We start from the raw sequence: 27,925 nt of genomic DNA on the forward strand, positions 1-27,925 counted from the left end.
CAGGGCGGCGGTGCTTGCGGATGTCCCGAGGGGGTGAGGCGGTGTTTGTATTATTACCGATGAAGGTGGTGGCACCTCTTGCCGTTTCCTTCTGGAACAAAAGGAGCGGGAGCAGGTTTGAAAGCGGAGCGATTGGTAAATTCACTGCGATCGGTTCAGTGCGGCCTGAACGGATCCTGTGTTGAGGCCGTTGTGTGCAGGCTGAGGCCTCGGGTTTGTTGTGGGCCCTTTCGCCCGAGCCTATCATCATCACCCTGACCATGGAGGGGGATGTCCTAGACACGCTGGAAGCCCTGGGGTAAGCCGCCTTTTACCTGCTGCTTTTACTTTCTGGTTTGCCGTGGAAGGGTTTATTATACCTTTTTTGGTATTAAAAGAATGGAGCAAAGTGATGTGGTGGGTTCTCCCTGCCTGTTGTTGTGGGGAATGAATGGGGAGGAGGTGGTTTCCAGCGCAGGGACCCACTGTGGCCATTCACTCGTACTGCCCCCATCCATGGAGACTCCCCACCTACCCTACTCCAGATCAGCCTCACCCATCCCACTTCACCCGGTCACTATGTTTTCCATGGGTTAGTGCTGGTGACACTTGGACCATAAGGATGGGAGGGGTTGTTGGGAGCTGTCAGTGCTAGTGATACTGTGGGATCATAAGAATCGAGTGTTGCTGGTGACGTTTGGACCAGAGGGATTATTGGGGTTGGGGTTGTCAGTGCTGGTGATACTGTGGGTTCACAAAGTTGTTGCTCACACTATGGGAACTGGCTACTGAGAGGAGAGATTGGATGTAATCTCAAAAACTTGAAAATGTGTGCCAAAGGTCGATGTCATGGCAAGCAACATGGGACAGGGCCTCAAATGCAGTTGGGTTCTGTCAAGTTCAGGTTGTTTGGTAATCTGTATGGAATAGGGCAGTGTGATACCCTAGAATTTTGTGGGAAGCTAGGGAAGTGATTGCTGGGCCCTTTTGCTGATACATTTGCATGATCGATCGCCACAGGTGAGGTGCTGAAAAACTGGAGGTTGGTGATCATGGTGCTACTATTTAAGAAGGTGGTGCAGAAAAGCTAGGGGACTATAGACTCCTGAGTCTGATAGTGGTAGACAAGTTATTGCTGGGGATTTTGATAGACAAGATTTACATGTATTTGGAAAAGTAAGGATTGATTAGGGATAGTCATCATGGCATGGGCAATCATATCTAATGTGAATTTTTTGAAGGAGTGACGAAGGCAGAGTGGTGGATGCTATTTATGTAGACTTCAATAAATTGTTTGACAAGGTTTCACATGCTAGAGTGGCAAGATTCGATTATGTGGAATACGAGGAGAACTAGCTATTTGGTTGCAAAATTGGTTCAAAGATCGGAGACAGTGTGGTGGTGGAGGGTTGCTTTTTGGACTCAGCCTGTAACTAGCGGTTTGCTGTAATGATAGGTACTAGTCTGCTGTTTTTTGACACTTTTTGTTAAATGATTTAGATGTAAACACATAAGGTATGGTTAGTAAGATTGTAGATGACACCAAAATTGGTGGTGCAGTGGATAGCAAAGAAGATTACCTTGGAGTACAGTGGTTCCTTTAATCAGATGGGCCAATGAGCTGAGGACTGGCAGATGGAGATTAATGTAGATAAATGTGAAGTTCTGCATGTTGGTAGGGCGAATCAGGGCAGGACTTGTATACTTAATGGTAGGGTCTTGCGGAGCCGAACAAACAGACCATGGAGTGCAGGTTAGTAGTTCCTTGAAAGCAGAATTACAGCTAAACAGTAGTAAAGAAGGCATTTGATATGAACCAGACCCAAAATGCTGTCCCTGATTTTTCTTCAGAGGCTGCCAGACCTGCTGAGCTTTTCCGGCAACCTCCCTGCTTTTGTTTCTGATCTACAGCATTTGCAATTCTTTTGACTTTTTTATTTAAAAATGTATTGAATATAGATGTTGGGAGATCATGTTGCAGCTGCACTGGACATTGGTTAGGCCACTTATGGAATACTGTGTTCAGTTCTGATCTGGCTACAGGCAGGTTGTTGTGAAACTTGAAAGGGTTCGGAAAAGATTTACAAGGATGTTGCCAGGGTTGGAGTGTTTGAGCTTTATGGAGATGCTGTTTAGGCTGGGATTATTTTTCCTGGAGTGTTAGAGGCTGAGAAGTGAGCTTATAGAAGTTCATAAAATCATGAAGGATATGAATAGGGTGGATAGCCAAGGTCTTCTATCCCAGGGTAGCAGAGTTTAAAACTGGAGGGTGTAGGTTTGAGGTGTGAGGGGAAAGATTTAAAAAGGACCTAAGGGGGACAGGGGTGGTGTGTGTATGGAAGGAGCTGCCAGAGGAAGTTGTAGAGACTGGTACAATTGCAACATTTTAAATGCATCTGGATGTGTATACAAATGAGGGTTTAGAGGGATACAGGCTGAAAGCTGGCATATGTGACCTAGATTAATGTAGAATATCTCATTGACATGGATGAGTTAGACCTAAGGGTCTGTTTCCATGCTGTACACATCTATGACTCTAGTGATGCCCCTGGGCTGGGACTGTGGTTCTTAGATTAGTTTTTCTCTCTTTCATGGAGTACAAATCAGCATTGATTGCCTATCCCTAATTACACTTGACATTATGATGGTGTGCTGTCTTCATGAACAGGTCTAGTTCATGTACTGTAGATATGCCCACAATACTGTGGGGAGGAAGTCTTCAAGATTTTACCCAGCAACTGTTGTTTTGATAACATTTTCCGTTTCTAATAATAATTACACTGGTGTCTTTTTGATGCAGGTACAATGGACCCTTGTTGGAAGAGGATGCTCTTTTGAAAGCAGTTGAGATGGGGCCGGTCTCTTCAGAATTTACTGAACTTTGTGTGTGGTTATCATCACAGATTAAACTGTTGTGTAATTTGGAAGAATGTATAAATTCTACTACCAGTAAGTGCAGTCTGTTATCAGAACTTCTATTGTTTAAACACCATACTTCCTCCTCATCTCCTGTATGAAGGAAAGTTACTACGAGATCAGTTTGTTCTTCAATCCTGAATATTTCTCTGAAATATGTTTCTAAGAAGTGTTTAGCTTGAATACAATTGAGAAGTTCAATACATATTTAAGCCAAATTGAATCATATTCTTGAGTAGAAAGTTGTCCTAGAGATTATGCACAGTCAGCCAATGTTTAAGTGCAGATGGAAGGTGGCATGATTATTTATGCATCCAGTTAACATCAGTTAGCTTAAATGTGAGTTTTTAAACTTGTTACTACAGTAAGCAACATATTATTGATTTTATGCTTTCCGTAGAATCCCACTCAAATGGGTAAATTAGCGAACAGATTGGAAAGGAATTAATGTAGAAGATTGAATAATTGGTAGTATCTTCGACAGGCACAATGAGAGTTTTGAGGGGCTCATGACCTACCTGATACCTAAGCAGTTGGAATGTAACCTAGAAAGAAACACAGGTCTACAGCACAAAGACCCTTTGGCCCAGCCTGTGCCGATTTTAAAAATGACTTCCTAGCTATTCTGGTCCAATTTTCCAGCACTTGGCCGAAAGCCTGTGATGCCTTTGCATCACAAGTGTATATCTAAATACTACTTCTGAGGGTTTCTGCGTCTACCACTCGTGCAAGCATTGTGTTCCATAATGACACCACTCTGTATATGAAATAGAACTTCCCTCACGTTCTTTTGAACCGCCTGCCCCTTCCCTTTCTGTGTTGACTACTCGTTGATCCCAGCACCAAGGGGAAAAATTTCCCTCTCTACCCTCCTCATTTTATGTATCAGTCATGTCTCACCCAGCCTCCTGTGTCCCTAGAAAAACAAGCCCAGTTTCTCTTCATAATGAAAACTCTCCACCCCAGTCAACATCCTGGTAAATCTGACTGTCTCCAGTGCAATTGCATCCTTCCTGTAATATGGATTCTCGAACTGCACACAATATTTAAGCTGTGGCCTAACCAACTTTGTATACAGTTTCAGCATAACCTCCTGACTTTTAAACTAAATGCCATGGCTAATAAAGGCAAGTACCCCATATACTTTAACCACTTTATCTTCCTACCTTGTTACCTACAGGCATGGTGGGCATGTGTACTGGTGTCCCTCTGATCCTTGGTGCTTCTGAAGGTCCTGCTGTTCATTATGTATTTCCTTGCCATGTTTATACTGCCCAAGTGCATCAGCTTATGCATTCAGATTGAATTCCATTTGCCACTGCTCAGCCTGTATGCACCCTCCTGTATTCTAAAGTTTTCCTTCTCACTGTTTACCATCCCACCTCTAGGGTGTGAGTGTCACTGCTTGAGCCAGAATTTATTGCTGATTCCTAGCTGTGCTTGAGAATTTGATGATGAGTTGCCTTCTTGAACTACTACAGTCCGTGTGCAGTAGGTAGACGCACAGTACTATTAGGGAGGGAATTCCAAGGTTTTGTAAATATATATCACTATTCCTTCACCTAATAGTAGTGAAGGAATAGTGATATATTTCCAAGTAAGGATGGTGAGTGGCTTAGAGGTGAACTTCTAGGTGGCGATGTGCCATTATATGTGTCGCAATTGTCTTGCGAGTGCTAGTGATTGTGTTTTGGTAGGTGCAATCTAAACATAATTTGGAGGTTTCTGCAGTGATTCTTGTAGATAGTACACACCGCTGTTCCTGGCCATCAGTGCTGGAGTGACTGAATGGCACCACATTCACAAACAATTAATTGGGCCGTTTTGTCCTGGATGGTGTCAGACTTCTTTGTTGGCGCTGCACCCATCCAAGCAAATAGGAGTATTCCATCCTGACTCACACCTTTGTAGATAGTGGACAAACGTTTTAGAAATCAGGTAATGAGTTACTCAGTGCAAGATTCCCAGCCTCTGCTGTTTTCTTGTACCATTATATTTATGTGGTGAGTCCCGTTCGGTTTCTGGTCAGTAGTAACCCCCAGGATATTATTAGTGGGGGGATTCAGTAATGGTAGTGTCGTTGAATGTCCAGGGATATTGGTTAGATTGTCCCTTTATTGAAGATGGTTATTGCCTGACATAAGTGGCAAGTAACATTAATGCCACATCAGCCCAAGCTTGGATAATGTTCATATCTTGCTTTGTTTGGATGTGCACTTTCTCGGTATCTGAGGAGTCATGAGTGGTGGTGAATAGTAGGCAGACATCAGTGAATATCCACATTTTTGACCTTGTGTTGGACAGCAGGTCATTTGGTGAAGATGATTGGGCCTGGGACACAGCTCTAAGAAACACCTGCAGAGATCTCTTGAAGCTGAGGTGACTGAACTGGAACAAGAATCACCTTCCTGTGTATCAGTTGTGACTCTAACTGGAGGAGCGTTTTCTGTCTGATTCCCATTGACTCCCATTTTGCTAGGGCTCCTTGATGCTGCACTTGGTCAAATGTGGCCTTAATGTCAAATGCCATTACTCTCACCTTATCCCTGGAACTCAGCTCTTTTGTACATGTTTAAACCAAGGCTGTAATGAAGTCGGGAGCTGAGTGGCCCTGGCGGAACCCAAACTGGGAGTCAACGAGTAGTGCTGCTTCATCGTATTGTTGTTGACATCTTTTGTGACTTTGAGAGTAGACTGGGGTGGTAATTGGTCAGGTTGGATTGGTCAGCTTCTTGTAAAGACCAACCTGGGCAATTTTTCTGCATTGTTGAGTAAATTCAAATGTTGTAGCTGTAGTGAAACAACTTGACTAGGGCATAGCAAGTTCTTTAGTACTACTGTTGGAATGTTGTCAGGGCTCACAGCCTTTGCAATATCCAGTGCAATCAACTGTCTCTATCATGTGGAGTGAATCAAATTGGTTGCAGACTGGCATCTGTGATGCAGGGGACCTCCAGAAAAGGCAGAGATTAATCATTCACTCATTCTTTTCCCCCATCACTGAGAGTAGGGATGTTGTGGTTGCTTTGTACAGTTTTGAGGCATGGTCACAGAAGGTGATATTGGTCTCCCAGTAGGCATACTTTGTTAAACATTCACCTCTTAAAATGAGGCAGGAAGTTGAGGATTCTCAAAAGACTGGAGTCATAGCAGTTCACATGGTATTTGGTGCAGACCTCTAATATGTGGTAGCGACCCTTGGAATATGTTTGGGAATTGTCAACTGCAACAGACAGCTTTTTTAAAAAGAATATATGTCAATTATGTCTGCTTCATGGAGATTTCTAGGATTAATGACATAGTGAGAATTGCTTGTGGCCAGGATTTCTAATTAACATCGTTGGTCAATTCATGAGACGCATGTGCAGAATTTTGTGACAGCTGAGCTGTTAATTTCAGATCTGCTCAGAAATGGACCCTATCCTCTCATACTCTGCTCTACTCTGAGCGTGCTGACAGCCCATTTTCATGTTTATTATGCAAGTGAAATTCTGTCGAAGCTGGCCACCTTTTACATAGTGTTCTACAGACTGAGTTTTATTCCACATGGTGGACTCCTCCTCCTCCACTGTTCCACCATACCAGTGCCCTTTCAAGCTGTATGGGCTCCCACCATTATGTCTAGAGCTGTCCCTCTTCACAGTAATCATCTCTCCTCCACATCCCAGCATACTAGCTCCAATTCCCACACTTGAATTTCCTGCTTTACCCAGCAATGCACTGCAGCCTGATAACTACTTGTGATGTTTAATTCCAACCCCCAAGACTGACTGAGAAGAGCCAAGCCCAGTCCGGCTCATATCCCCAGCTGACTTGATAGTAATCACTGGACAAATTGGACACACCTTGCAGGATCTCTGGATCTTGATTGCACATAACAGCCCATCCCCAGACAGTTTGTTCCTTGGACAAATTATGGTGGCACTTCCTGACTGACCGTAGTTCCGTTGGACTGGCTTAGGGGCTACTCCCCATGTACTTCCAATCATAGTCCCTAGGTTGAAGCACATGCAATGGGTACTGCATATACATGAGATAGCACAATGCCATATATCGCCAACAAAAAAGCGGTTAGTGCTGGCAGTTATAACAATACACCTGGCTTTCTGTTTGCCTGGCCTTTTTATTACAATGAAGGATTGCTGAGCATACAATTCTGAACGAAGGGGCTTTGTACAAAAAGAATGCAGCGATATTGTGAGTATCTGAGTGACTGCTAAGAGATCGCAAATACACCCTGTTCTGATGCAAAAATTAGGTACCTTTTATCTACATGCACAATGACCTGGCAGCAACATTGCAACATGAGGTGTTGGTTTGCTCCAAAATGCTGTTGTGAAGCACTGAGCTATATTATCAGTTTAGTTTTGAGATGTGCCATGATGAAGTGATGAACTGATGCCTTTCGTGATGCTGACTTCTGTCAGAAAAGCATTGGCTTTTGTTTTTCTCAATGTTGAGTCTTTTTTCTTGCCATATTTTCTTAACCTTCTCCCCACTAACCACATTGTTCTGGACTGAGAAAATTCCACCTATGATATGTTTGTCAGTGTCACTATGTTGTGCGAAACTATTTTTATATGTCAATTTATGTTAGATAATATCAACTAGTTAAATGTTGAAATTAAGATTAAACTATTGAGTTTTCAAGCATTCATCAAACTGTGAAAAGTGGATAGAAATTTGAGACTCCAAACCAGGACATGCAGAATGGTTAACAATTGGGAATAATTTGATTTAACCATAAAATCATTTAAGAGTCTGTAGACTGCACTATTGTAATGTTAGATTCAGAATTAAATTCTGACTGGTACTTTTCCTCCTGTGATTTAAGAAGTCAACAGAAGTCACTTTTATAAGATAACACAGTGTGAAGCTGGATGAACACAGTAGGCCAAGCAGCATCAGAAGCAGGAAAGTTTGACGTTTCGGGTCGAGGCCCTTCTTCAGAAAATTTGCTTGGCCTTCTGTGTTTCATCCAGCTTCACAGAGTCATCTCGGATTCCCCAGCATCGGCAGTTCCCACATCTCTGTAAAAGTCACTTTTAACTCTTGTTTTCAGCTTAAATGCCATAGCTTACTTAGTTTCAGTACAGGAAAAGTGCTGTACATGAGATTTCATGTTAAGGATATTGATAATTGGATTAGATCAGTTAGTGAAATGTCAAATGAAGAATTGTAGCCAGATTTAGGGGCATAAGTTGGAATCAAAACCTTTTAAGAAACTGCTACTATTTCCAAATGAGTTTTGTATGCTTCTGTGATGTGCTGCATTGGTAATGGTGCTTTCACTTAAGTGTGAGAGATAAGCAACCTAGAATATCATATTTTCTTGAGTGAACTCAGGTTCTTGGCATTAAATATTTGAGCACCTTTTTAGTTCTGCTTGGCTTGCTTTTTTAAGGTGCCGATGATGTAGAAAGCTTTCTGCTGGAGATTAATGGCTTCCTAAAAGAGATGTCGTGCCCTTTTTCATCACTGCTCGCAGGAGATTTCAAAGAAAGACTAAAAAAGAAGGAAGACTGCTTAAAACTTCTTTGTAAGTTGAATTATTGTATGGCAGCTTGGTAAGATGGAAAATGTCACCCGTAACAATTCTATGCACTTGTTGCAAGAATTGCTAGTGGAATCTTTTAGTGGAATTATTGTACTTAATCAATAGAATTGCTTATAACATACTGCAATGAAATACAAAAGTTTTTAAGCAGAAAATTTACAGTGCAGAAGGCTGAATGTACACTAACTCTTACAAGTAGCAATAGTACCAAAAAACAGTGTCTGTTTTCAGGATGATAAAGTGTGAAGCTGGATGAACACAGCGGGCCAAGCAGCATCTCAGGAGCACAAAAGCTTACGTTTCGGGCCTAGACCCTTCATCAGAGAGGGGGATGGGGTGAGGGTCCTGGAATAAATAGGGAGAGAGGGGGAGGCGGACCGAAGATGGAGAGAAAAGAAGATAGGTGGAGAGGGGAGTATAGGTAGGGAGGGGAAAGGTCAGTCCAGGGAAGACGGACAGGTCAAGGAGGTGGGATGAGGTTAGTAGGTAGGAAATGGAGGTGTGGCTTGGGGTGGGAGGAAGGGATAGGTGAGAGGAAGCACAGGTTAGGGAAGCAGAGACAGACTGGGCTGGTTTTGGGATGCAGTGGGTGGAGGGGACGATCTGGGCTGGTTTTGGGATGCGGTGGGGGAAGGGGAGATTTTGAAGCTGGTGAAGTCCACGTTGATACCATTGGGCTGCAGGGTTCCCAAGCGGAATATGAGTTGCTGTTCCTGCAACCTTCGGGTGGCATCGTTGTGGCACTGCAGGAGGCCCATGATGGACATGTCATCTAAAGAATGGGAGAGGGAGTTGAAATGGTTCGCGACTGGGAGGTGTAGTTGCTTATTGCGAACTGAGCAGAGGTGTTCTGCAAAGCGGTCCCCAAGCCTCTGCTTGGTTTCCCCAATGTAGAGGAAGCCACACCGGTTACAATGGATATAGTATACCACATTGGCAGATGTGCAGGTGAACCTCTGCTTAATATGGAAAGTCATCTTGGGGCCTGGGATAGGTGTGGGGGCAAGTGTAGCATTTCTTGCGGTTGCGGGGGAAGGTGCCGGGTGTGGTGGGGTTGGAGGGCAGTATGGAGCGAACAAGGGAGTCACGGAGTCTCTCCAGAAAGCAGACAAGGGTGGGGAAGGAAAAATGTCTTGGGTGGTGGGGTCGGATTGTAGATGGCGGAAGTGTCGGTGGATGATGCGTTGTATCCGGAGGTTGGTGGGGTGGTGTGTGAGAACAAGGGGGATCCTCTTGGACCACACGACCAGCCCAGCTCTTCCCCTCCCCCCACTGCATCCCAAAACCAGCCCAGCCTGTCTCTGCCTCCTAACCTGTTCTTCCTCTCACCCATCTCTTCCTCCCACCCCAAGCCGCACCTCCATTTCCTACCTACTAACCTCATCCCACCTCCTTGACCTGTCCGTCTTCCCTGGACTGACCTATCCCCTCCCTACCTCCCTACCTCCCCACCTCCCCACCTATACTCTCCTCTCCACCTATCTTTGGTCTGCCTCCCCCCCCCCCCATTTATTCCAGAACCCTCACCCCATTCCCCCTCTCTGATGAAGAGTCTAGGCCCGAAACGTCAGCTTTTGTGCTCCTGAGATACTGCTGGGTCTGCTGTGTTCATCCAGCTTCACACTTCATTATCTTGGATTCTCCAGCATCTGCAGTTCCCATTATCACTGTGTCCATTTTCATGTATGGTTTGAGACCATGTCTGATTACTATCATTCACCACCAGGTGTCCCCTCAATACTATGTTACAGGAGTTGAGTGACATTTTTGGTGGTTGAAAAGTACAACAAAAGCTTGCCTTTCTCCATGACACACATTTGTTTAAATCCTTGCTTCGACTAACAGTATAAGGAGGTAATTGTCACTGAATACAGGGTATTAACTTAACTGATTTTGCTGGTAGTAAGCCTTGTGCTACCCTATATCAAACCCAACCTCTGTAGCTATAATCCTACATTTCTAAGGTTTCTATATCTTTCCTTTGTCCATTTCAAATTTTATCTTGAGTGAAGCCAGTCTCATTTGACCTCGTAACTGCTAAATTGTTGAAAGTCAATTCTTTTCCTGGCCACTATGCAGATTGCCATGGTTAATGTTATTCTCTGTTGCTACTTCCTTTTTCAAAAGTGCACCTCCTTAATCTGAAATTGACACACTTTTTTTGTGTAACTCTTACCTAAAGACGTTTGGGGAGAGTGAATTGTAGTTGAGCTGCAGATCAGCTGTAATACCTTTGAATGGTGTGACAGGCTCAAAGGCCTGCCAGTTTGCTGCTATTCAACCCTGAGTTTAAAATCAACTGGTTCTAAACAAAATAAAGAACTGCAAATGTTGAAAATCTGAAACAAAAACAGATTGTTGCAGAAAATTGGCAGGACTGGCAGTATCTGTGGAAAGAAAGCAAGTTAACGTTTCAGATCCAGTGACCCTTCTTCAGAACATAGTTCTAAATAAACAATGCTTAGAATTGCTTTTTAATTATTTTAGCATGAAACTTTTTAAAAAGTACTCTAACCTCTGCTAAACGTAGATATTTTACAAGTGTTGGGAATATCTTTGTGGCAATGAATAGAATTTTGGAGCATTTTGTCTCCAGGAAAGATTGGCCTCCCTTATCTAAAAAGGTCATTGTTGCTTTAATGTTTCACATAATTGGATAAAGGGAATTACCTTTATTTATAATCCAATTATTTGCTTTTATCAATGTATTTTTAAGCATTAACCGTAGATGAATTTAAAATCTGCAGTTAGTTTCTTCATATCTGTTTGTTTCCAGTATACTTATCATCTGAGCTTCAAACCGCTAGGATCCTATACTCTAAATCTCCACCAGTGTCTAAAGATGAAGGCAATGAAGAAGTTCGGCAAGAAATTAGATCTATCTGTGCAACATTGAGTGTGCCCTGCCCTGTATCTGGTGCTGCCGATGCACATTTATTTAAGATTCTGGAGGAAAAGGTCAGTACTACAGTCTGTCATTCTCTTATTATAATGTGTACTTGCTCCACTGGAACCACTTAACGTATTCTGTTCTTCCAGGTGAAAAACATCATTTCCAAGATTCCCAAAAGCCACATGGGAGAACCGTTGCTAAAGCTAACATTAACCCCTGACCATTGGGTAAGAGACTGCTTTTAACACTTCAGATAGATTCCTCAAAAAACTGTTGTTGCTGTTATGAATTGTAAATATTGTGTATCTATTTTGTTGACTGAAAGATGTTCTGCAGACAGTGAGATAAATGACAACAGTTTTTTTAATGTGGCTGTTGATGGTGATACCTCAAGAAGGAACATTTAGTGGAGCATGTGATGGTGTTAACTGTCCTCTTTGCATAAGGCTTTGAGGGATGTTTATCTTCCAGATAGATCACAGTAGCATGGTAAGTGTCAACCTATTTGTGCTGATGTGTTTTATCTTCAAGTTACCAATAAATCAGACTGATTTTGACTCTGCAGCCTTATGTTATGCCTTCTTTAAATTCAACGACACTTAATTAAACATTACACGACTAACAGAATGCAAAGTTTAGCTTAATATGCAGGAACTGCATTCTCCCGTTTATTTTGCCCGTAACCCGTAAACCCCTTGCCTGTCAAGAACCTATCTATTTCCGTCTTGAATGTACTCAATGACCTGCCCTCCACAGCCTTCTGTGGCAGTGAATTCCATAGATTCATCACCCTGGCTAAAGAAGTTTCTCCTTCTCTCTGTTCTAAAAGGTCTCCCCTTTACTCTAAGGCTGTGCCCTTGAGTCCTGGACTTTCCTAACAATGAAAACATCATCTTCCCAACATCCACGCTCTCTCGCTCTCTCGGCATTCAGTTAGTTTCAATTAGATTCTGCCGCCGCCACCACCGCCCACCCACCCCCACCCACAGTCCTTCTAAACTCCATTGAGTACACACCCACAGTTCTCAAATGTTCCTCATATGTTAAGGTTTTCGTTCCTGGGACCATTCTAGTGAACCTCCTCTGAACCCACTCCAGAGCCAGTGCATCTTTCCTGAGATGTGGGACCCACTCTTGGGTGGAAGCAAAACAGAACAAACACCTGCAGGGGTAGATTCCACTGTGTGGGGGAAAAAATATGATTAAAAAATAATGAAGGAAATGCTGGAGTTAACATCTCTAGCATGATATGTACATGAACTGGATTAGAATTAGTCGTGAATTGGATACAAAATGGTCAAATTTTGGAAACTGAATAATAGTTAATAGATATGTTTTCAGCTGGAGAAACGTTTGCAGTGGCATTTCCCAGAGATCTTTATTGGGACTGGTTTTATTGATTATTCTTTTTTGTATTCATGGTTTCTATTTTGAGAAGAGGGTCATTTTCAACGTTTGCAAAGTTACAAACCTTGGAGGTACTGTGAACAGCGAGGAGGATATTGTTGAACTTCAAAACTATATTGACAAGTTGGTGGAACGGGCAGATAAGTGTTAGGTGAAGTCTAGTGAGGCAGAATATGGTGAGACAACAAAAGTTGTACAGGAACAGAAACCTAGGCATATATTTTCACAAGCCTTTAAAGACGCAGGACCAATGGAGATTGGTTTATGAAACATACAGTGTCCTAGGATTTAATAATAGTGCCACACCAGAACAGGGAGAAAGAGTTAACATTTCTAATCCAGCTCTGATACGCAAAGTTCCTCTGGCAAGTTTTTTCATAAGAGCAGGGAATTTGTGCTTAATTTGTATCGAGAATTATTTAGATTACAGCTGGAGTACTGTGTACAGTTCTAGGCATTGTACGTTAGGTTAGATGTGAATACTTTGGACAGGACACAGAAATTTACAAAAATGGTTCCAGAACAAGCAATTGCAATTATGAAGATAAATCTGAGAAGTTGGAAATGTTTGTTTGTCTTTTGAGAGGACATTTCTTTCCAAAATAATAAAGTCTGGTCTGAGGAGACAGGCAAAACTGTTCCTATTCACAAATGGATCAAGAATGAGAGGTCACAGATTTTAAGTGATTTGCAAAGGAAGTAAACATGATTTGAGTAGAAACTTTTTTGCACTGTTGTTACGGCGTGGAATATCTGGATGTGTGGTGAAAGCAGGATCAGTTGAGACTCATTAGATTATTATTTCTGTTATAATAATGTGCAGGATTACAAGGAAGGCAGGAGTATGGGTTAAAGTCAAGATGATTGTTTGGAAAACTGGGGCAGACATGGGTCAAATGGCTGCTTTCTGCGCCATAACAGTTCTGAGATTCTATCCAAAGTAATGTAAAAGCATGTGTTGAAACAAGGTGAAGCTATGTTTTTGTTTTTTAACGTTCTGGATTTGATTTCTGTCTGCAACATCTGGCATCAATTTTCACTGCACTCCTGCTGGAACAATTGGCTTTGTTTCTGAAAAATGAAACTTCTGTAAGGATTTTTGATTAAAATTCTGTTATTTTATCTGAGGTTGTGTAACTACAGAGCCCAGTATTGTACAAGAGATGAAAAAATCTATTTCCATAGTTATATTGAGAGTTGTTTTTTTCCCAAAAACATTGCTTTTTTTTATTCCACAATTGGAGTGGAGACAAGATAGGCTAGTTCAACTGTTTTTAATTTGTAAACAAGTGTTAAAATCAAAATAATACAAAAAAATGTGAATTGACTTGTATATCTCGTATGGCAACTTAAATTGAAATTCACCTAACCTATCGTACCTGTTACATTTCTTTAGGATCTCAAGATTATTGCAGAGGCAGAGGAGGCCATTAGCCCATAATGTCTGTATCAGCTCTGCAAATGAGCATGGCACTTTCTTGCATTTCCCTGCCTTCTCCTCAATGTTCCAGCTTGTGCTTTATTTTCAAATAACTGCCTTTTTTCCATTTATAAATCTCCTTCCACAATGCGCTCAGACTGTGGTCTACCTTAACCACTCCCTACGTGAGAAAGTTGTTTTCTCTTTTAATGCAACAAATATCCATTACACCATCTCTTAAATTATATTTTAAAGTAATGGTTAGTGGCAACTTTGAGTCTTAAACTGATCAAGCCAGTGGAAGCCATCGCACGCTACTGTTCACTACTTGCCTGTATTTTGTTTTGATCTGTGCTGTTGTATCGAATCTGCAGTATCTTAACTTGATTCCCTATTTTCTAATTCAGGTGGCAGTATCTCCTTTTCAATGGTGTTTTGCATTTTATCTTTTGCTTTGTTCCGGTCTTTTCCACAACTATAAGTAATTTAAATCTTGATATTTGAACACACTGATCAAAATAATCAGAAAGAGCATACAATCTAGTTTGCAGTCTGTATATGTGCATAATTTATTTCAATTTTAGCTGATTCTGTTTGTGTAATAAGCTTTTTTTTTAATGATGACACCAAATCTGCAGCATTGTGTCCTTCATTGCAAGGTGTCCACTTTTTTTTTAAAAGTCGAAGCTAGATTTCAGTCTATGGTCTGACTTGTCCAGTAATAACATAACACAGCCTTAGCCAGAAGAGGAATAGAGCAAATGCTGCTGTTATTTTTATCAACCACATGTCTAGCCACCAAACCTACTGAACTAACTGGCCAAAAGATTGTATAGAAAAAGTTAATATGGAACATTTTTCTAGTAGATCTAGAATGTTCTTTTTCTCACTTGTAAATATCTTGTAGTTTATCTTTAAGAGTAGTTCGCAATATCTTGAGTGTAGTGCTTGATTTAAAATGTTTGATAAGCTTAAACGACTTCATTGAGAACACATTAAGACAGTACCATCGCAAAAACTACGTTTGTTCAAGAAGACTATTGACCACCACCTCTGAGGATGGAGGAGGATTATTAAATGCCATTGGGGCAGGATCACCTGCATTATTCTTTTTTTTTAAAAAGATGCCAACTGATAATCAATTTTTTTTTTAAGAGCTCAGGTGAGCTGTTGTTGGAACTTGCGACTAGTCAACTGATATAGTGCATTGATTTGTTTCTCTGCATAATAGTTACCTTCTTTCTGCTTAGGAAAAACTCATGGCAATAAATGATGCTTTCACAAATGAGTATGAGGTGCGCAGAAGAATGTTAATCAAACGTTTGGATGTGACTATCCAGTCATTTGGCTGGTCAGACAAAGCCAAGGTAAGGGCCTGAAGGTACAGAAGGAAATCCAAACTGTGTTCTGACCTTCAAAATTGAGAACACTGTTTATGCACTGAGGGGCATTCTGCGATTTGAAGCAATAGCAAATTATGAAATAAGTGCTTGCCAGCAAGATGCTTTTAAAATAAAGCAAAGTTTAAAATTTTATCATTGTATGTCAGTTTGAGAGTGGTTATTCTATTTTTTTTTACTGCCTCTGAACTAAGATAGAAATGTTGACACTTACTTTGAAAACTAAGTTTAAGTCGTGTTCCTGATGTATAGATTCAATCTTCTCCAGAAATCTCGGGACCAATCTAAGTTTTTGGCAAAATCTGTGATTGCTTCCATTGACTGTGGTGGGAAAATTGAGGGAGGAGTTTTTTCTGTGGCTTCACATCTCCCATTCTGAGTGACTGGCTTAGCAGGCCTCTCTCTAGAAAAGGAAGAACACGGATCAGGTGCTGAAGATGTGAAGTCAAGCAGTGTGTCGACATCTTATTTGTTTCTCCTTTTTTTTAAAATTATTCTCCCATTCAATGTGGTGATAACAATGCATATGAATGTCCTCTGCTTTCCTAGACAGTGGACAGGTGAATTCCTCACATTGTTGCATTCTGTTTCCCTCAGCTATTTCCCTAGTGCCATCATTACCCTGCAATGCATCTTACACATTTCAGTGATGAAATACTATTTAAGCACACTGACTAATCAACTGGATTATGATCCTGTGGTGAATTGTCTGCCCATGATGATTAAAGGATTGCAGACAATATTCTGTCTTCACTTAAGATTAAGAATTTGTGCTGATGCTTGAGTTAATGTGCCCCACAAAATGCCAGATTTAAAGTTGATATTGACTGCATATTTCATATTACCGAGGGATTCCATTCAGAACATCAGGTGGTGATTGTCCAATCCATTTTATAAATTAAGACTAACATAATATTTGCTTTCCTAATTGCTTGCTGTATCCACACATGAGGTGTCTCTATATACATTTCCTGGTCTTAATTTTTTTTAAATAGCAAGACTACTTCAACTTCAAGAAAAGACTCAACGATTTGTCAAATACTCCATTTTTCATAAATCCACATAGACTCTGTATCATATTTTGATTTTTCCCAAGAGCTGCATGGTCATTTTTCCTAATAATAACTAGCTTTCTTCCTACAACTACAAACTCTAGTTAATTGGTTTCTATCAATTTACAATGTCCTTTCTCCCTACTTTCTTGAAGATCAGTTTTTTTTTGTATTATCTGATCAATCTTTACCATGATTTTATGGAGAAGTTTCTGGAGAAGGTGGGATTTGTATCTGGATCACTTCACCCTGCCACTGCATCACAAGAGTCCTGAAAGGACTCTGTTTGTTTATTTGTTAGTTACTTTGCAATCTAAGGAGACATTTCTAGTATTTAGGGAAATCTGGAAGATCAATACACGCACCAGCTCTCGTAGCAATCTTTTTTAATAAAAACCCTTGAATTAGGCTATTGGAGGAAGGGGGATTTCTCGTCTTAGGACCTGTTAATTTCACCTGTACTGTTTCTTTACTCCTCTGTCTTGTTAGGTTTCTCATTTACATGGATCCTGGGTTTCCCACCATTTTGAGAATTTTTCTATCTTCTATAACCTCTAATGTACTTTCACTTAACTTTTTATATACCCATAGAAACTTTCACAATTTCTTTAATGGCTTCGTAGTTTCCATTCATTCTGTTTCCTGAACAATTTCTTGGTTACACTGAGTTCTAAAATCATTTAAATCCTTAGGCTTGATACATGGAACATAGAAGAGTACAGCACAGTACAGGCTTTTTGGCCCATGATGTTGTGCTGATCTTTCACCCTAAACCTAAGATCTATCTAACCTCCACCCCTACCTTTTATACTATCATCCATATGCCTATCTAATAGCAGTTTAAATGCCTTTTAAAGAGACCGACTCCACTACTCTCTACGGCAATACATTCCATGCCCCTGCCAGTCTCGGAGTAAAGAACCTACCTCTGATGTCTCCCCTACGCCTGCTTCCACTCACTTTAAAACTATGCCCCCTCATAGTAGCTACCTCCACCCCAGGAAAAAGTCTCTGGCTGTCCACTCTATCTGTACCTCTGATCATTTTGTACACCTCTATCCAGTCCCCCCATATCTTTTCTTGTTCTAAAGAGAAAAGCCTTAGCTCTCTCAACCTTTCCTCGTATGACCTTCCCTCCATTCCAGGCAACATCCTGGAAAATCTCCTCTGCACCTTTTCCAACACTTCCACATCTTTCCTGTAATGAGGCGACCAGAACTGGACACAATACTCCAGATGTGACCGAACCAGACTTTTGTATAGCTGGAGCATAACTTCACGGCTGTTGAACTCAATCCCTCTATTAATAGAAAGCTAATACACCATACACCTTCTTAACAACTCTATCCACCTGGGTGGCAGCTTTCAGGGAGCTGTGGACATGAACCCCAAGATCTCTTTGCTCCTCCACATTGCCAAGAATCAAGGACGTTTGATGAGGACTCGTCTACTGAGGTAGTATGAGCTGAGGTTAGAAACGGGAAAGGAGAGGCCACCCTGTTGGGAGCTTTCTATAGGCTTCCGAAATGTTCCAGAGATGTAGGGGAAAGGATTGCAAAGATGATTCTGGAAAGGAGCGACAGTAACAGGGCAGTTGTTATGGGGCCTTGAACTTCCCAGATATTGACTGGAAACGCTATAGTTCGAGTACTTTAGATGGGTCAGTTTTTTATCCAATGTGTGCAGGAGGGTTTCCTGACACAGTATGTAGATAGGCCAACAAGAGGTGAGGCCACATTGGATCTGGTACTGGGTAATGAACCAGGGCAGGTGTTAGATTTGGAGGTAGGTGAGCACTTCGGTGATAGTGACCACAATTAAGTTATGTTTACTTTAGCGATGGAAAGGGATATTTATATACTGCAGGGCAAGAATTATAGCTGGGGGAAAGGCAATTATGAGGCGATTTGGCAAGATTTAGGATGCATAGGATAGGGAAAGAAATTACAGGGGCTGGGCACAATTGAAATGTGGAGCTTGTTCAAGGAACAGCTACTGAGTGTCCTTGATAAGTATGTACCTGTCAGGCAGGGAGGAAGTGGTCAAGCGAGGGATCTTTGGTTTACTGAAGAAGTTGAATCTCTTGTCAAGAGGAAGAAGGAGGCTTGTGTAAAGATGAGGTGTGAAGGCTCAGTTAGGGCGCTTGAGAGTTACAAATTAGCCAGGAAGGACCTAAAGAGAGAACTAAGAGCCAGGAGGGGATATGAGAAGTCTTTGGCAGGTATGATCATGGAAAACCCTAAAGCTTTCTGTAGGTATGTCAGGAACAAAAGAATGACTAGATTAAGATTACGGCCAGTCAAGGACAGCTGTGTGAAGTTGTGCGTGGAGTCCGAAGAGATAGGAGAGGCGCTAAATGAATATTTTTCATCGGTATTCACACAGGAAAAAGACAGTGTTATCGAGGAGAATACTGAGATACAGGCTATTAGACTAGATGGGATTGAGGCTCATAAGGAGGAGGTGTTAGCAATCCTGGAAAGTGTGAAAATAGATAAGTCCCCTGGGCTGGATGGGATTTATCCTAAGATTCTCTGGGATGCTGGGGAGGAGATTGCAGAGCCTTTGGCTAGGATCTTTATTCCTGTAGACAATGATGACATAGTGCCAGAAGACTGGAGGATAGCAAATATTGCCCCCTTGTTCAAGAAGGGGAGTAGAGACAACCCTGGTAATTATAGACCAGTGAACCTTACTTCAGTTGTGGGTGAAGTGTTGGCAAGGATCATAAGAGATAGGATTTATAATCACCTAGAAAGGAATAATTTGATTAAGGATAGTCAACACGGTTTTGTGAAGGGTAGGTCATGCTTCTCAAACGTTATCGAGTTCTTTTGAGAAGGTGACCAAACAGGTGGATGAGGGTAAAGCGGTTGATGTGATGTACATGGATTTCAGTAAAGCATTTGATAAGGATCTCCATGGTAGGCTATTGCAGAAAATACGGAGGCATGGGATTGAGGGTGATTTTTAACGGTTTGGATCAGAAATTGGCTAGCTGTAAGAAGGCAGAGCGTGGTGGTTGATGGGAAACATTCATCCTGGAGTTCAGTTACTAGTGGTGTACTGCAAGGATCTGTTTTGGGGCCACTACTGTTTGTCATTTTTATAAATGACCTGGATGAGGGTGTGGAAGGATGGGTTAGTAAATTTGCAGATGACACTAAAGTCTGTGGAGCTGTGGATAGTGCAGAAGCAGATTGCAGGTTACAGAGGGACATAGATAAGCTACAGAGCTGGGCTGAGAGGTGGCAAATGGAGTCTAATGCAGAAATGTGAGGTGATTCACTTTGGAAAGAGTAACAGGAATACAGAGTACTGGGCTAATGGTAAGATTCTTCGTAGTGTGGATGAGCAGCGAGATCTCTGTGTCCACGTGCATAGATCCCTGAAAGTTGCCACCCAGATTGATAGGGTTGTTAAGGTGTATGGTGTGTTAGATTTTATCAGTAGAGGGATTGCGTTTCGGAGTCATGTTGCAGCTGTATAAAACTCTAGTGCGGCCGTACTTGGAGTATTGTGTATAGTTCTGGTCACCGCATTTTAGGAAGGATGTGGAAGTGTTGGAAAGGGTGCAGAGGAGATTTTATCAGGATGTTGCCTGGTATGGAGGGAAGGTCTTATGAGGAAAGGCTGAGGGACTTGAGGCTGTTTTTGTTAGAGAGAAAATGGTTAAGAGGTGACTTAGTAGAGACATACAAGATGATCAGAGGAGGATTAGATAGGGTGGACAGTGAGAGCCTTTTTCCTCGGATGGTGATGGCTAGTACGAGGGGACATAGCTTTAAATTGAGGGGTGATTGATATAGGACAGTAGTCAGAGGTAGGTTCTTTACTGAGTAGCAAGGGTGTGGAATGCCCTGCCTGCAACAGTAGACTTGCTACATTTAAGGGCATTTAAATGGTCATTGGATAATATATGGATAATGGAATAGTGTAGGTTAGATGGGCTTCAGATTGGTTTCACAGGTCGGCGCAATACTGAGGGCCGAAGGACCTATACTGTGCTGTAATGTTATGTTCTGTTAACCCTGTATTCTGCTTTCACATTTGTCCTTCCAAAATGAATCGCCTAACACTTTTCAGGGTTAAACTCCATCTGCCATTTCTCAGCCCAGTTCTACATTCTATCAATGTCCCTTTGTAACCTAGAACACCCCTCGGCACTATCTACAACTCGACCCACCTTCGTATCGTCCGCAAACTTAGTAATCTACCCTTCCACTCCGTCAGCCAAGTTGTTTACAAAAATCGCAAAGAGGACCCAGATCAGATCTTGTGGTACACCACTTGTAACTGAGCACCATGTTGAATATTTTCCATCCACTACCACCCTTAGAAGACAAAGGGTCAGCCAGTTCTGAATCCAATCTGCCACATTTCCCCCTATCCCATTCTTCCTTACCTTCTGCATGAGCCTACCATGGAGACCCTTATCAAATGTCTTACTTAAATTCATGTATACCACATCCACGTGTTTGGATACCTCTTCAAAGAATTCAGTAAGGTTTGTGAGACATGATCTACCCTTCACAAGTCCGTGCTGACTATCACAAATCAAACTGCCTATCCAAGTGATCATAAATCTTATCTCCGAGCCCTTTCCAATAACTTGCCCAACGCTGACGTAAGACTAATTGGCCTATAATTTCCGGGGTTACCCCTATTCAGTTTTGAACAAGGGAATGACGTTTGCTTCTCTCCAGTCTTCCGGCACTATACCTGTGGACGGTGAGGACGAAGTGATCATCGCCAAAGACTCTTAAGATCTCTTCCCTCGTTTCCTATACAATCCTCGGATAAATTCGATCAGGCCCAGGGGTCTTATCTATCTACAAGTTCCTCAAAATTCCTAGTACATCTTCCTTACTAACATCAACTTCTGCTAGCCTACCAGCCTGTTTCACACTATCCTTCTCTATCATTAGGTCCCTCTCAGTTGTGAATACTGAAGAAAAGTATTCATTAAGGACCTCTGCTATCTCTTTAGGGTCCGTGTACAAATTCCCTCTGCCGTCCTTGATCGGCCCTACTCTTTCTCTGGTCATACCATTTTAACAATATTGAAAATCTTTTAAGCTAATTTAGTTTGTTGTTTAACCATATTTAGCTTCATATTCCTGAGATCTTTTATCCCTTTTAAATGATATTCTGTGACAAAGTATGAGTTAGTTTGCAGCATTTTCATGAGACCAAGAACAGTGTTTTTCAAATGCTTTCATCAACAAGCTAACATTTCAGCTCCATCACCCCCAATAACAAAGGAAAGACCTGACTTTCCTGTCCTCAAGAATATTGGACAACACTTTTAGGACTTGGAGCCTATTAAATATTTTTGAAGTGCAGTCCTTAATGTAATATGGTAAATAAAGGAGGCAGTTTTGCAGCTACAAGGTCTTACAAATACCACTGAGATAAATGGCTACTAGAATCATGTGTCCTATTTGTCAAATATATAGGAAACTACTAGAACACAAAGTATCTGTTCTTGTCTTTGAAATAGTGCCACAGATTTTGACATATCAACCTGACAGGAAGTCGAGGTTGTATTTGTTTTTGCCTTCCTAATGTTGTTCTCATTTTGCAGCTACCCTTGTTCCCACCTTGTCATAAAAGGTTCAATGCCTTTTTTGTTTTTTTTTGAAACCCATTTCCTGTATGGTGACCTCCAGCACATAGATGTTTTCAACACCACCCTGACGCTTTCAATAGTTACTGATATCCTGAAAAATTTGTACGATACCCCTACCTCAAAAAGCCAGTCTATATTCTCTGATTCAATTTCTCATTTTATTTTTTGGTGGTCGATTGCAAATATGTAGTGGTTTCCCGGACTTCTGTTCTTTGGTTTTCTATTCAAATCCTATCAGTACATTGCTTATCCACTCCAAGGAACAGCTTTCAATCTAAATTACACCTCTAGCTTGGTATATCATGGTCACCTGTGAAATTCTGGTCAATAAAATGTTTTGTTCTTGTTGAAATTGTGGGTAAATTGTTTCCAGTTTTAACTAGTCAGCCTTTCCACTGAACAGAACAGTTAGTACTAATGTACTGGAAATCAAAGCAACATTGTTCAAAATTTCAAGAAATCATATCCTTGTCACAGAAAATATGTTAATTAAAACAAGAATAACAGAGTCTTACTTTTTAGGCAAATACAGATAATATGGCAAAAGTGTATCAACCAAAAAGGCACACTTTGTCCCAGGGATCTACTGTAACACTGGCACACCTCTTGGCAGCCCGTGAGGATTTATCCAGGATTTTAAAGACCAGCAGTGGTTCCTTAAGAGAACGGACATCCTGTGCCATTAACAAGGTAAGGTTGTTGATTTAAACATAGCTTTACTTTGGAATTTGACCACATACATAAAATGATAAGTTCTCTAAATGGTGCAGTGGAGTCATTCAATTCAAAAAAGCAGGTTCAATTTCACATTTGTAATTCCACATGATATTTTCTTTTGTAGTATGTAGATGTTGCTGGCATGGTCAAATTTATTGTGCTCAAGTATGTTTAGTGAGCAGCTGTATTGAACCTTTTGTAGTGAAAGTACTCCATGTGTATGGGTTGATGAAGTTATTTATTTTTATTTTTGCAGCTGTGTCTCTTTAGTATTCAGAATACAAGGATCAAGAAAAGCTTGAGAATCTAATTTAGAGTGTGAAACAACAATGCAGTCATCCATAAACTATAGATCAAGCATGACCCTATAAGTGGTCATTTTAATTTTGTCAACTGAAAGTAACAGGGTTTCACTATTATTTTCGATAGAGAACACTTCAATCTTGAAGAATAATCAACGTCAGATTGTAGATGTTAGCTATGCTATTTTGCAGCCTTTCTGATTCTGGTCTGGGTTTGAATGTTTCAGATCTTTCATCATTGCAGTCACATCACCATGAAGCATTTGCAGAATTTTGTTGGACATCCCCATCTTTTGGTGCATATTACATGGCCTCCGTGTACTGAATCAAAAGGTTTTGGTTAGTGAATATTGTGAAGAGTTCTGGTGCTCTTCTTGACATTTTTCTTGGATTTGTAGGCACTACAGATGGTGACAATGATTTCTGTGGGAAATCTAAAGCACACTGCCTCTGGGAGGATTTCCTCACTCACAGGAAGTAAGTGATTCAGGCTAATGAGTGCCAGGGTTTTTCCTAAGGGGGAAATACCTTGGTACTACATACTGTGGAAAATATCTCCTTTTCTTGAAGATTGTCTCAATTGTGACATCCTGAAATTTGGGAATTTGGAGAATTTTTTTCCCTTCATGTTCACAGGATTAATGAATGAAGTGTTGATGTGAGCAAAAGGCCACCAACTTACCTGGAATACCATTTTTGGAGCATGGGGTTTTGGGTTTTGTTATCTTTTCATCCATTTGATTGCTTGCTGCAGCTCTGTCATTCTCCCAGGGATTCTACTGCAGCATAGGGGCATAGCCTGGAAATTGTTGGCTGGCATATTGGATTCACAGTTGTTCTGTTGTTTCCTGTGTTTACAGGTGAGTGGAGATGATTTTGCCCATTTGATCTTTCCCTATGGGTGGCTGTAATGGCTTCAAAAACCTTTGCACGTATTGTTGGCTCTCTTTTTATCCTTTTTAATCATCTGGATTTTCTTTGGCCTGTGCCATGATTTGTTGAAATTCTTGTTTTGTGATCTTGAGTTGTTCTATAGCTAACTAACTAGGAGGTTCCATATTTTTGCATAGCTTTGGCATAGTCAGCCCTGATGACTGATGCTGAAACTTGATCACTTGGAAATGTGTGTCAGGTACAATTACTAGGGATTCTCCGGTTTGCAACCCTTTTCCTTTGCCAGTTCTTTGTCATCACATGAGTTTGAAAATGGACCCAACTAAAAGCAAATGCATGGTTTTGTTTAATGTGAGGAATGTGGAATGCTGTGATTGCCTATGTGATCTTGGTGATAGTTCAACACATCACTAAAATCTATGATGACTGGGACCTCTTTTATCCTACAGTATTCTTCCTCCTTTGGAACAAGTGAGGCATATGGTTGTTCTTGGCCTGTTCTGCCATTGACTTTATGGCAGCACAATATCTGGCACCAGCCACAATTTGGCCATGTGGTTTGCCATTTTCAGGAGCTCCTGGTAATGTCACTCAAGGAACCATCAAAGAGTTGGCATTGCCATCTTAGTAAGGAGAAATCAACTGAGGGAATTTGAGTTATTAGTCCTGTAACAAAACCATGATAATACTCTGTCTGATGGTAGCTTACACTGTAAGGGTAAGTACTCAACATGTGGTACTTGCTCGTTCCAGATACACGAGACGGTCAACAGCAGAACACTTTTGTGCCATTCTTAAGTAGAAAAATACTCTGAATGCAATCAGAATATAATTTTTATTCCAGGAATGCAGTTAATATCTGTTCTAAATGCAGTTAATAACTGCTAGTGCAGTCAAAATATGAATGTTATCAAATTAAGATTGACATATATTTGGCCTCTGGTCACACCTTGGACTGCATGTTGTGGTTTTAAAGTTGATTATTATAGGTACCCTCAGGCAGCAATTGAATATACAAAGTGACAGTTATCAATTCATTTAAGTTAATCAGTGTAATTTTATCTTGGCATTTTCATTTTTTTATGCTACGCTTCCCTACGTCTGGAAGAGAGTGTTTCAACAAAGTAACTTCAATCTACTTCTACTGCGTCCAGTTGTCTTGAGCCTTGGATAAAAGTCTTGAAGCTGGATGAGTGACCAGCTCTTTTGGGGTCTAACACACTATTTCTAGTGTAATGCACAAACTTGCAAAGTAGCACATCGTACTGTAAGGCATATGTTTTATAACTTTATATTTTTGCTTTTTAATACAAGTTTTCATTCCATCAGCATTTAAAACATTATTGTTTGTTAATGTTTCAGATGGGTTTTTTGTTAGCATGTTGTAAATATGTGTTCATGTTCAGGAGAGTACAATGTGTAAATATTAAGATTGATAAATGAGTGTTGCCAAATGGTTTGAGCAGAATGTTGGAGAAGCAAGGTGAACATCAAAGTCTATAGACAGACCTTCTATAGTATATTGTGCCAGTGTGATACTCAAAGAATGTTTTCACTTCATTCACCAAAGGTAAAGACTGCATTGGAGCTCATTGTATGCCGAACCTGCCATTACATTAAACCTATAACTGTTTAGATGCTTTTGTAGTTTTTACAACTATATCTATTGGTATACAATTTTTTTTGTTCCTTTTGCTGCTTTTTTTTTGTTTCTGACTATTTCATCCAAGTAAGTGGAGAATTATGTGCAGAAAAGCTGCATTCCCATGAAAGCGAGAGCTGCATTTCTTTCTGGTTTGGAACACTTATGCACAAACTTAAATCATTTTACTTTACCAGCCATTCTACTTTGTTAGTTTTGCCTCAGTGCCAAAACAGGCAGGTATGATTTTTAATCTTGAAGCAATCTTGGATGGATGATTACATGTACACATCTTGGTGAGTTTGCTTAGTGCCCTAGTCAACTCTTCAACTGTATTAATATGTTTAAATAATTTTTAATTGATAATTCATCCTGTTTGAAGTAGAATGCTACTGCGTTTAGACGTCGTACTTAAAAGAAAACTCTGTGCTTGAAGCACTTTGAAACACTGCCACTTGATGTTTGAACAAGTTTTTTTGAGGTTGGGAAATTATCAGTGCTTTGATGTGCTAATATGTCCAAGTTTGATGGCCTAGCTACTTGTACTGCTTCTGTGGGTATAGAATTTTTCTTTCGGTTGCATACCATGTGCATTCTTTACACTATATTAATTTGTTTCTCTTTTCTTGGCTCAAAAGTATATGTTGACCAATTTCTTTTGATACTTGACTTGTTTTTTTTAAAAAAAACATTACACAAAATAATAGAGGTGAAGAGGCTTGACTGGGAGGAATTAAATTCTTGTAAAACTCTACCTCGTCTTCTGTTTTGTATGTCTGTAAAGTCAATTGGTGAGGCGTGGTAATTGTACAAATAGTTGACAGCTAGTTCTTCCAGCCACTAGCTTGAGTGCTAAAACCTGAAACTATCCTGTAACAAATAACAGTCTGTGTCTTAGGTTTTGTGCCAGTTCTCATGAGTCTTATTCTTTATCTTCCCTGTTTCCCATTGGAAGGCCATAATGCAGCAGGAATCCTTCACTAACTTTTATATTCCATTGTTCCAAGTCAATATATTCTCCCAGGAACTTATTATCTGCAAATATCAGCAAAAACTGAACTGTACTGAAAGTAGTGAGGTTTTTAAAAGAACTGCACTCCGCTGCTTTGACCCCACATTGTGGCTTTCTTTGACAGGTTATGATGGGAAGAGTGCCTGATCGAGGAGGTCGGCCATCTGAAATAGAAGCACCACCACCGGAGATGCCGCCCTGGCAGAAGAGACAAGATGGAGGGAGAGGTGGAGGGCGTGGTGGAGGTGGCTGGGGTGGTGGCCAGGGAGGTGGCAGGGGTGGTGGAGGGAGAGGTGGCCAAGGTGGAGGTTGGGGCGGGGGAGGCCAAGGTGGAGGTTGGGGCGGGGGAGGCCAAGGTGGAGGCTGGGGTGGGGGTGGAGGTGGAGGCTGGGGTGGAGGTGGAGGTGGAGGAGGTCAGGGGGGTGGTTGGGGTGGAGGTGGTGGTCATGGAAGTGGAGGTGGTTATGGAGGGAGAGGTGGTTATGGAGGAAGAGGTGGCTATGGAGATATGGGTAACTACGGAAGAGGTGGCTATAGACGGTACTGAATGGGCATTAAATTATTGCAACCTATTCTTTAATGCTTGTGTAAAGATTGAACTCCTAGTTACATTTGTTAGTCACTATAGCAAAGTGTGAAGGTTGAATCTGTAACTGTAAATTGATTATTTTATCTACTCAATTGAGAAGAGAATGAGCCATGATGTCGTCCTTTTTAAGGTAGATAATTGAGGATTTTTTTAAGACTTCTCATAGATACAACACCATAGAAACTGTTTACTACTGTAATAAAAGTCATTTTTTTAAACATGTTCATTGTTGAAACTTGCTTTTTTATGAGAATGTGATTACAAAAGAGTTTTAATTTGGAAATGTTGGAAAGTTCTGAAGAGCTGTGACCAGTCAATTTTTTAAAAAATGGAAATATTTTGGACATCTAATGAATAAAAATGACATAAAGAAATACTTGGATTCTGTATGGCCTTCCTGTGCTGTTCTCCAGTCCTCCAGCTCAACATCTGCATCTACAGGATTGGAAAATGATCAAAGGCTTCATTATTGCCTTGTTTCCCTTACATCCAAGGCTATTTCATCTAGGACTG

At 41.0% G+C, this 27,925-nt stretch overlaps 1 protein-coding gene across 1 annotated transcript; it reads left to right on the forward strand.

The window, feature by feature from the left end:
- Positions 1-27,632, forward strand: fam98b (family with sequence similarity 98 member B). The gene is made up of 8 exons (XM_048537026.2): positions 1-298; positions 2,780-2,928; positions 8,300-8,434; positions 11,229-11,410; positions 11,492-11,572; positions 15,423-15,539; positions 22,779-22,946; positions 26,948-27,632. Exons 1-8 carry the CDS (start codon positions 261-263, stop codon positions 27,368-27,370), a joined length of 1,293 nt encoding a protein of 430 aa, XP_048392983.1. The 5' UTR covers positions 1-260; the 3' UTR covers positions 27,371-27,632.
- The last annotated feature ends 293 nt before the right edge of the window (positions 27,633-27,925 follow it).

This window comes from Stegostoma tigrinum, chromosome 10 (genome assembly GCF_030684315.1).
Source record: "Stegostoma tigrinum isolate sSteTig4 chromosome 10, sSteTig4.hap1, whole genome shotgun sequence".
Classification (NCBI taxonomy): domain Eukaryota; kingdom Metazoa; phylum Chordata; class Chondrichthyes; order Orectolobiformes; family Stegostomatidae; genus Stegostoma; species Stegostoma tigrinum.